Here is an 11,240-nt window from a genome sequence, read left to right on the forward strand (position 1 = left end):
TGCTAAGTAGCCTAGCAACAGGGTCCTAACAATGTAAAAGTTCTTCTGGAAAGTTCTTTACCCCGCCCACTGGTCACCGTTTCCTGGTGCATCCTTTATGATTCAGTTGACCAGCAGTTCCCGTCTCGGTCTGTCCCTAGGAAAGTTGTCCCGGAGGCAGAGGCTAAGATAGGTCCAGGAAGTCGCCATTTGGGAGCCAAGCCCTGACTTGCCCTCCTGATGACGATGTGGTGGCTGTGGTTGTGGCACTTGGCCGCTATCTGTGACGCTTTCCACTTTCCTGGACTGGCTCCAATCATGTACTGTGAGGAAGACCAACCTAATTCTCACTGCAAGGTGAGGAGTCAGTGGGAGTAAAGTGCCCTCAGGGAAGGCCACAGTGTGGACACTGGGCGGTCCCAGGCCCACCCTCTTGGTATAGTGTCATACTTTTTCCTGAATTCTGGCCTCCCAGCATCTTTACCCACCTCCCAGCCCATTCTTCGCCCTTCCCTCCCCATACCCAGGCCTTCCCGTGCCCAGCCCTCCCTGTGTCCTCCTGGCCTCAGGTTCCTTGGCCTATTCTGCCTCCATTCTGCCCTGTCTTCTGCCCTGTTGTCTACTCTGCTCGCCCCCTTCTGTAGCATCCCCATCACCCACAGCCTCGCCTTGCTCTTCCATCCTCTTCTCTCAGTTCTTCCACCCTCTTTGCCTCCTACTCACCCCTCTCCCCTCCATGTCAGGATCCTGCCATCTTTCTGCCACCCTCCTGGGCTTTCACACCTTTTTTGCTCTGTTTCTTGGGTACTCCTTCTGGTTGCCCTGATCCTCCAGAATGCATAACATTCATAATGCTGGTTACTTGTACAGGCTGCTGGTACTGAGAAAGGAGCATTTGTCACTCAGGCATTTAGGAGAGTTTCAGGAAGTGGAACGGCGGTCTCTGTGCCCTTGTCATCCTTTCCCTCTCTTTCCTCCCACTCTGATAGCATTTTGAGTCAGTATCTGTATCTAGGGTAGGCTTGAACTCAGCGTATTTCCAAGTTCAGACTCACGTATGTGCACCACTGTGCCCAACTTTATCATCATCGTCGTCATCATCATCATCATTATTATTATTATTATTATTATTATTATTATTATTAAATTTTGGAGACATGGTCTTCTGTAACCAAGAGTGGCATCTGCCATCTCCATGGTGATCATCATGCTTAACAACATAATTTTTGTAAGTGGGTCTTAGAGCTGCCAGCTGGCTTTGAGGCCTTGAATTGGCAATCATCATGCTTCAAAGTCCTCCTTGCTGGGATGATAGGCAGAAAGGCATGATGAACATCCCTGAAAAAAAATTGGGAGGGGGGATATTTGATTTTGCTGGATAGCCCAGGCTGATTTCCAACAACAGTATATCATCCTTGTGTTCCAAGCCTGTAGAATGTTGTCGTTACAGGATATGTAACCTTCCTTACTCTTCCCCTTCTTTGTTTGTCCTTTCAAGACAGGATTTCTCTATGTAGCCCTGTCTGTCGCTGTCCTGGAACTCACTCTGTAGACCAGTAGGGCCTCAAAATCACTCAGAGATCTATCTGGCTCTGCACACCCCCAGCCTCTCCATTGTGATTAAATGCATGCACAGCACTGCCCAGGCTTTTTTTCCTATTAATTTATTTATTTTACATCCAGGTAGAAGTTCCCATCCCTTTTCTTTTCCCTTCCAGTACCAGTCATTTCTACCCCTCTCCCTTTTGCCCCTGTGCCTTCTCCCATTCTTCTCAGAGAAGGAGAGACTTCCCATAGGCATCAAACCCCTTGGCATATCAAGTAGGACTGAGCACATTTTCTACTGAGGCAAGACAAGGCTATCCAGTTAGGGGAAAGGGATCCAGAGGCAGGCAACAGAGTCAGAGGTAGCCTCTGCTACTGCTGTTAGAGGTTCCACATGAGACCAAGCTGTACATTACATATGTGTGTGGGGCCTAGAACCATTCATGGATGTTCCCTGGTTGGTGGTTCAGTCTCTGTGGGCACTTATGGGTCTAGGTTAGTTGATTTGTAGGCTTTCTCCTGTCCTTAATCTCTTTGACTCTTTCAATCCTTCCTCCCTCTCTTCCATAAGATTTGACGAGCTCTGCCTAATGTTTGGCTGTGGGTCTCCGCATCTGTTTTCATCAGTTGCTGTGTGAAGCCACTCAATACCCTTCTGCCTGCAAGCATAGCAGAATATTATTAGTAGTGTCGGTGGTGGTCTCTCTCGTGGCATGAGACTCAAGTTGGGCCACTCATTGGTTGGGTTGAAGGTTTTATGTGTGGTGCTTTAAGAAAACATATTTATTATTATTTTGTGTGCATTGGTATTTTGCCTACATGTGTGTGTGTGTGTGAGAGTTTTGGGTACCCTGGAACTTGAGGTACAGATGATGGTGAGCTATCATGTGGTTGGTTCTTCTGGAAGAGCAGTCAGTGCTCTTAACCACTGAGCTATCTCTCAAGCCCCTGATTTTTTTTTTCTTTTCATTAAGAGAAAGTTTCCTTTTTTTAACACAATCTAGCCCTGGACTCAAATTTCATTTGCCTCTGTCTCTCATGTGTTGGGATTACAGGGTGCTCCATAGCACAGGACTCATGTTTTATATATATCTATATATATAAATATATAGATATATTATCATTATATAATATATATTATATAATATAAATATATAAATATATGGATATATTATTTATATATAAATATATAAAATAAATATATACATATATTTATTATTATTATTATTATTATTATTATTATTATTATTATTATTTGATTTTTTGAGGCAGGGTTTCTCCCTGTAGTGCTGACTTTCCTGGAACTTGCTCTGTAGACCAGGCTAGCGTGGAACTCACAGAGATCCACCTGCCTCTGCCTTCTTGAGTGCTGGGATTATCCAGGAATAAGCCACTTTGCCTGGCTTCACTCTCTCACTTTCTTTCCCTTTCTGTTTTTCATAGAAGATCTTCTTTCTCTTTTCCACTGTATCATTCATTCTCATCCTCTCCCCTTTCCTCTTCTCTCTTCCCCATAATAACTCTTTTAATACCTTCTGTTTTATTCCATCCTTTTCCTTCTTTCTACCTTCTCTTCCTCTGTATTTATTCTTCTCATCCAATCCTTTTCCTTTCTCCCTTTACTTTCTATTTCTTCCCCTTCACTCCACCTGTCCTTATTCTCTGTCAGGCTGCCTTGCTTCATTATTTGTTTCTTTTTTTCCATGATAACTCTTTTATTTTGCTGTCTTCTCAATTTGGCCCCAAACACTATTTTATTATGTCACTCTTTTGCTACTTATATTTTTCCCCCTCAAGTAAAATGGACAACTATTGTTGTTTTTCCTTATTCTGTATATGCCCAGGTCTGTGCTGTTTCAAAATGTCCTTTTCTCCCACTAGAAACACCTGTCTTGTGTTTCTCTGTAAACTCATTGGTCCTTTTCTGGAATCTATAATTGTCTTCTTGTCTGAATTATTTTTAATTTATTTTTTAAAATTTATTTATTGTTTTATTAATTACAGTTTATTCACTTTGTGTCCCTGCTGTAGCTCCCTCCCTTTCCCTCTCCCAATCCTACCTTCCCTCCCTCATCTCCTCCCATGCCCCTTCCCCAGTCCACTGATTGAGGAGGTCCTCCTCCCCTTCCATCTGATACTATTCTATCAGTTCTTTTCAGAACTGGCTGCTTTGTCGTCTTCTGTGGCCTGGTATGGCTGTTCCCCCTTCAGGGGTAGGTAATCAAAGAGTAGGCCACTGAGTTCATGTCAGAGACAGTCCCTGTTCCCTTTACTAGGGAACCCAATAGGATCCGAGCTGCCATGGGACACATTTGTGCATGTGTTCTTGGTTATCTCCATGAATGGTTGGAGTATCAGTCTCAGAAAAGACTCCTCTGCCCAGATTTTTTTTTCTCTCCTTGTGGAGCTTCAGACCCTTCCAGGTCTTTCTATCTCTCCCTTCTTTCCTAAGATTCCCTGCACTCTGCCCAAAGTTTGGCTATGAGTCTCAGCCTCTGCTTTGATACCCTGCACGGTAGAGTATTTCAGAGTCCCTCTGTGATAGGCTCCTATCATGTTCCCTGTTTTCTTCATCTTCTGATGTCCATGACATTTGCCTTTCTGACTGAGGATTGAGCATCTTACCTAGGGTCCTTCTCCTTGCTTAGCTTCTTTAGGTGTACAGATTTTAGTATGTTTATTCTATATTATATGTCTAATATCCACTTATAAGTGAGTATATACCATGTGGGTCTTTCTGCTTCTGGGATAGCTCACTCAGGATGATCTTTTCTAGTTCCCACCATTTGCCTGCAAATTTTATGATTTCCTTGTTTTAAATTGCTGAGTAATATTCTATTGTGTAAATGTACCACAATTTATGTATCCATTCCTCCACTCTGGGACATCTGGGTTGTTTCCAGCTTCTGGCTATTACAAGTAAAGATTCTATGAGCATGGTTGAGCAAATGTCCTTGTTGTGTACTTGAGCACATTTTGGATATATGACTAGGAGTGGTATAGCTAGATCTTGAGGTCGTACTATTCCTAATTGTCTGAGAAAATGCCAGATTGACTTCTAAAGTGGTTGTACAAGTTTACATTTCCAACAGCAATGGAGTAGGGTTCCCCTTTCTCCACTACTTCTCCAGCATGTGTTGTCACTTGAGTGTTTGATCTTAGCCATTCTGATGGGTGTAAGGTGAAATCTCATGGTCATTTTGATTTGCATTTCCCTGATTGATGAGGGTGCTGAGAATTTCTTTAAGTGTTTCTCTGCCATTAGATATTCCTCTATTGAGAATTCTGATTAGCTCTGTACCTCATTTATAATTGGATTGCTTGATTTGTTGCTCTTTAACTTCTTGAGTTCTTTATATATTCTGGATATTCGCCCTTTGTCAGATACAGGGTTGGTGAAGATCCTTTCCCACTCTGTAGACTGTCGTTTTGTTCTGATGACAGTGTTTTTTGCTTTACAGAAGTGTTTCAGTTTCATGAGGTCCCATTTATTTTTTAATTTTTATTTTTTTAATATTAGTTACAGTTTATTAACTTTGTATCCCAGCTGTACCCTGCTCCCTCATTCCCTCCCAATCCCACCCTCCCTCATCTTCTCCCTACCCCTTTCCAAATCCACTGATAGGGGGGGACCTCTTCCCCTTTCATCTGACCCTAGCTTATCAGGTATTAGGCTTATTAGGCTTGGCTGCAAACCTCCTCTGTGGCCTAGCAGGGCTGCTCCTCCCTTGGGTGGTGGTGGGGGAGGTCAAAGAGCCAGGCCTGTTCCCCTTACTAGGGTACCCACTTGGAGACTGAGCTACCATGGGCTACCTCCGAGCAGGAGTGCTAGTTTATATCCACACATGGTCCTTGGTTGGAGATACAGTCTCACAAAAGAACCCTGTGCCCAGATATATTTGGTTCCTGTGGAGCTCCTATCCTTTCCAGGTCATACTAACTCCCCCTTCTTTCATATGATTCCCTGTATTCTGCCCAAGGTTTTGTTATGAGTCTCAATATCTGCTTTGATACACTGCTAGGTAGAGACTTTCAGAGGCCCTCTGTGGTAGGCTCCTGTCCTGTTACTTGTTTTCTCCTACATTCAATATCCACCCGAGGTCCCATTTATTGATTGTTGATCTTTGAACTGTTGGTGTTCTGTTCAGGAAGTTGTCTCCTGTGCCAATGAGTTCAAGGCTCTTCCCCACTTTTTCTTCTATCCGGTTTTTTAAACTTTGCTAATGTTTTTCTTTCTCATTTTATGTCTTTATGCTCCTTTGTTTGTTTTCCTTACTCCTTCCTTTTTCTATTTTGTTTTTTGAAACTTTCATTATGATTTGTTTGTCTGAAGATTAGGATCTCATGTATTCCAGGATAACGACAAACTTGAGGTGTAGCCAAGGATGATCTTAGACTGATCTTCCTGTATTTACCTCCCAAGTGATGACATTGCAGATATATGTGTGTGTGCTATTACTCCTGGGCTGTTATGTCTTTCTCTCAGTTCATTTTTCTGTATTCCTGTCTTTATTGTTCCCTCTTTTCTTGTTTTTTTTTTTTTTGCTATCTCTTTCTCACTTTTTTCTGTTTGTTACTATCCTTTATTCGCTCTCACATTCTATTTCTTTGTCTTTTGTTTTTACATTTTCCCTTTTCTCTCTTATTTCTCTGTTTTTTTCCCTTTCACTCCTGCTCAGTCGTTCTCTTTTCCATTTTTGTTTTGCCTTATCTCATTCTGTCTTTTCTTTCCTTCCTTCCCTTCCTATCACATTTTCTTTTCCCCTTCACCCTCTTTTTTCTCCCTCTTCTTCTTTCTTCCCCTCCCTCTTCTCTTCCTCTTTCATGTTCCAATATTATTTTACCTCTCCAACCTCTGTACTCTTTCACCCCGTTATTTTCCTCTCTCTTTTTCTTCCCTTCCCCTCCTGTCATACATATCTTCCTCCCACCCCCACCTTTTTCTGTCTTGTTATGTAGGCGAGTCTGGCTTGACATTCACTATAAAGATCTGGCTGGTCTCAATCTCAAGGGTGATCCTGAGTTTGAAACCTGCCTCTCCCTCATTATTGCTGTGATTACAGATGTGTGTCACCATTCCCAGATACCTGATTTCACTCTCTCTCTCCTTCTTTTCCTTCCTTACCTTACTGTTACTCTTTTTAAATTTCCTTCCTCTTATCTTTCTCCATTCACTAGTTTTTTTAAATTTTCTCTGCTCTTTTTTTCCTCTGACTTTCTCTTTCCTTTTAAAAATTTTATTCTCTGTATTCTTTTTGTGTCTTTTTCTCGTTCTGTCTTTTATTTCTCTATTTATTTTTTTCTGTCTTTCTCTCTTGTTAAAAACTCCACCACCCACTTTTTAAACATGGAAGGAAAAAAGAGAAAGAACAAAAGATAAAAGGAAGAGATGGCTCAGTTGTTAAGAACATTCAATGCTCTTTCTGGGTACCCTAGTTTAATTTACCAAGCAGTCACAACTACCTGTAACTCCAGTTAAGATCTTAATTCTGGCTCTCCTCTTAACTGTGGATCTATCTGTCAATTTTGAATTTCTGGTCCTCCTAGCCCAATTACCTAGTGTTTGGATCATAGGTGTGTGCCACCAAGCTCTGACTGTGAGGTGCTGGTGACTTTGTGCATGCATTCTAGGCAAACACTTTACCAACTGAGCTATCCCTAACCTTCTTTTTTTATTATTTTTTTGTGGTCCTCTTTTTTTTTTTGCCTCCTCTTCTCCCTTTCTTTCTTTCTTTCTTTCTTTCTTTCCTTCTTTCTTTCTTTCTTTCTTTCTTTCTTTCTTTCTTTCTTTCTTTCTTCCTTCCTTCCTTCCTTCCTTCCTTTCTTTCTTTCTTTCTTTCTTTCTTTCTTTCTTTCTTTCTTCTTCATTTCTTTCCTCTATTTCATGTTTTTCTTCTTTCTCTTGTTCTTTCATATTTTTAATTTTTCCTCATCTCTATTTTTTTTTTGCTCATTCCTTCTCCTTTATTCCTATTTGTTTCTGTCTTTGTATTTCTATTATTGCTTCTCTTTCTCTGTCCTTTATTTTCTTCTTCTTTTCATTCTGTTCTTCTTGTCTTACTTCTCTTGCATTTCTTGTCTACCTTTCCCATGGCCTTTCACTCCCTCCTTCTCCTTTCACCTGCCTGTTTCTCTTCCACTTTCTTTTGATTTCAATTTTATTTTTTTTCCTTCTTCTATTCTTTCTTTAAAATATTTTATTTCTATTATTTTAAACTTATGTGTGTATGTGTCTGTTGGTGAGTGGTTTTGTACACATGAATGCAGTGCCTTTAGAGGCCAGAAGAGGGTGGTGAATGCCCTGGAGCTGGAGTTTCAGGAAGCTGTAACTGCTTGATAAATTGAACTAGGGTCCTCAGAAAAGAACACTGAATGTTCTTAACCACTGAGCCATCTCTTTCTTTTATTTTCTGTTCTTTCTATTCCTTTCATTCATTCTTTTTGTATATGTTCTTTTTTTCTCTTTTTCCTTTTCTGTTTCTGTTCTCTTGTCTGTATTTTTCTGTTTCTTAACCTTACTCTCCTGCCACGGACAGGCCCAGTCAGGCTCCCATCATCCTCGGGAGAACAAGGCTTTGGACAGGAAGACACAGTTTCGGGGAAGAATTGACAGACAGAGACACCTTGATGGTTTTGACTCTGCTGCAACTTTACTGAAGTCAAGCTAGTATTTTTATAGTGATCTCACAAGGAAGCACCTTAAAATTGGCATGCTTTCCAGAACATTCAGACTTTTACCATGGATACAAAGTTAATGTTTTAACATAGGGCAGTGCCCACAAGAAATCTTTGCCTAGAAACTTTCTGATCAACGCAAACAAGAAACAAAAGCCTCAAACTATGGTTTCATTATCACTGACTAGTGAAGAGGAAAGTCAGGAGCTGTAATAGTCCTCCAAGCCAAGTCGAATACCTGCCAAAGTCTAAATACACCTTTGTCAACCATCCTCCCTTATGTCCTGCTAGAGATTTATGATCTTCCCTAGGAACAAGATGCTGAAGGGAGGGGTAAACTCATGCCAGCTGTACTTCTCATGTTATTATTTTTTAAGAAAGAGCCTATTATTATTTCACTATTCTTAATGCCTATTAATACTAAATCTAATTCATTACCTTTCTTAAACTTATTATTTTTACTAAAGCCTTTAACAATCTACTAATAATAAATTTCTTTATAAAGTTAGTTGTGCTGTTTCAGGTGTCACAGAGAAAGATCAAAGAATTCACTATTCCAGCCCCAGAGCCACAACTGAAAAAGCGTAGAAATCTCAGAACACATCTCTTTTCCAAGTGGGATGAGTTTGCCAGGGACCTTCCAGGGGGCTTATTTCCAGAGAAATCATATCCCCCGCCCTGTAGCTTATGCTACTGTCGACACTCTCCCTTTTCCCTCACTTTTTGTATTCTACTTTTTTTTTTAATTCTCCCTATTTTGTTTTGTTTTCTGAGCGAGAGAATACACATACATGTGTTGTGTATGTGTGTGGGTGGGTACATATCCCTGTGCATTTGTGGAGGCCAGTGGTGGTTGTCAGATGTTTTACTATATCACATTCTGTCTTATTCCCTTGAGACAGTATATTCCTGAGCCTGGATCTAGGCTAGTAGCCAGCCTGCCCCAGTGACGCTCCTTTTCTCACTTGCCTTCTTCCAACACTGTGCTGGGGTTTTAGGCATCTTACCAAGCCTGGCTTCTTGTTAATTCTGGAGGATTTGGATTGAGGACATCATGCTTGTGCAGTAAACATTCTTACTCAATGAGCCATTTCCCAGCCTTCTGTCTCTTTGTTTCTCTTACTTTTTTTGTGTTCTTTTCCTCCTTCCTATTGTATTCCTTCATTTCTTCCTTTTACCTTTCGTTTCTTTTTCTACTTTTTTTCCTTTTTTGTCTTTTTCTTTTCTCCCTTTATTTCTTAATTTTTTTTTTCATGAAAGAGTTGGTGTTTGGAAAGCTATTTTAATTTCGGCTTAAACATTAGGATCAAAAAATGAGGTACTCAAAAGAAAAGATATACCCCATACCATATTTATGGGCTTAAAAAAGATTTATTTATTTATATTTTTGTGCTGGCACTTTCTTACATGTATGTACAATTGTGTGCTACATGAGAAGTACATCTCAGTATTCCTAGAGGCCAGAAGTGGGTGTCATATATGGAACTGAAGTCACAGATGGTTGTGACCAACCATTTGAGTGCTTGGGAATGGAACTTAGGTCCTCTGCAAGAGCAGTACTAGCTTTTAATCACTGAGCCATCTTTACAGTCCTGGGTAATAACCTTCCAAGGAAAGAGTCCCTCATTCTTTAAAAACAATCTCATAGTCGCTCTTCTAGGCTACAGTAGAGATTTGCCTGTCTCAGTCTGGTGAGTGCTTGGATTATAGCCACAGCTGCTGCTGCCCCTCGTCATTTCTCTTTCTCTTGTTTTTAACCCCCTCCCAAATGCATAAGAATTTAAGAATATGTCTCAGTGGTTGAGAGCTCTGGGTGCCCTTCCAGAGAACCTGACTTCAGTACCCATTATGAGGTGAAGATCCATTACATACTTTTTGCCTTCACTGCACCAGCCACACATGTGATACACAGACATAAGTGCAGGTGAAACATCCATACACGTACAACAATACTTTTAAAACATTTAAGATGTAAGTTTGTATATACTCATACTATACACACGCACGACCAGAATTTTAAGTGCATCTTCCTGTCTTTTTTCCTATGTTCCTCCTCTTTTCTTTTTATTTCTTGTTTTTCTTTCTCTGTTTCTTTCTCTTTGTCTGTTTAACCATTTTCTTCCCCCTTTTTTTGTTTCTTCTTTCCTTTTTCCTTTGTTCCCCCCCACTACCTTCCTTTCATCCCTATCTTGCTTTCTTCCTCTCTAACTCTCGTCCTCTTTAACTTTCTCTTTCCCTTCCTCCCATTTTTTTTTTTTTTGTTTCTCTTTTTGAGACAGAGTCTTACTCTGTAGCCATGTTTTAGTTAGAACTCACGGCATGGCCAGCTGGCCTCCATCTCATTCTCCCAAGTGCTGGAATTATAGCTGTTAAGTTTAGTTCATCCACCTTTACATGGGTTTCATGGATAGGTCTCAGTCTGACCTTGAGCTCAGGATCCTGGATCATCTTCCCTTCAACTATCCAACTGTCAGGATTGCAGATGTACAGATTGACATCCTCCTGATTCATCCTCTTTACCATGTGCTATTGGAGTGTGCCATCATAGCCAGTTATAGAACTCTTTGAGTGAGGAAATTGGTTCCAGGTCTGGAACATGTGGAAAATTTTATCTTATCTGTTGACTTTTGGGTTTGTGTGCTTTCTCTTCGCAATTTTTAAAATTTCATTTCTCTTTTAATTTAGGCTTAGTGACTTTTGAGTTTTGTCCACTGCTTTGGAAGGGCTTTCTTACTCCATACAAGATTATAAAGTTAAATATCCCTTGTATTCTTTAGTGTTTTATGCTTTAAGTTCTTCATATTTAAGTAAGATTCACATATCCTTGTGTGAGACACGATGTAAGGATCCTACTAACCTTTATCTTTAGCTCACTGACCAATCACTGAAACACAATTTATTAGTAATATGTTTTTTCTATACTTGATATGAGGAACTATCAAGGTTCTTTTAAATATAGCAGGTTCCAAGAGGCACATTTTAAAACATAGTTCAAATCTTATCCTTTCCAATAGTACATTGTGAATTTTGCTTCTCTATCT

The 11,240-nt window shown here is 40.4% G+C and overlaps 1 protein-coding gene across 1 annotated transcript in view; it reads left to right on the forward strand.

The window, feature by feature from the left end:
- The first annotated feature begins 225 nt into the window (after positions 1 to 225).
- Positions 226 to 11,240, forward strand: part of LOC110542271 (transmembrane 9 superfamily member 2-like) — a 92,973-nt gene continuing 81,958 nt past the window's right edge. The window contains exon 1 of the mRNA XM_060374675.1: positions 226 to 336. Coding sequence (XP_060230658.1) covers positions 226 to 336 — 111 coding nt within the window. The remainder of the gene's footprint in view (positions 337 to 11,240) is intronic.

Source organism: Meriones unguiculatus, chromosome X (genome assembly GCF_030254825.1).
Source record: "Meriones unguiculatus strain TT.TT164.6M chromosome X, Bangor_MerUng_6.1, whole genome shotgun sequence".
Taxonomy (NCBI): domain Eukaryota; kingdom Metazoa; phylum Chordata; class Mammalia; order Rodentia; family Muridae; genus Meriones; species Meriones unguiculatus.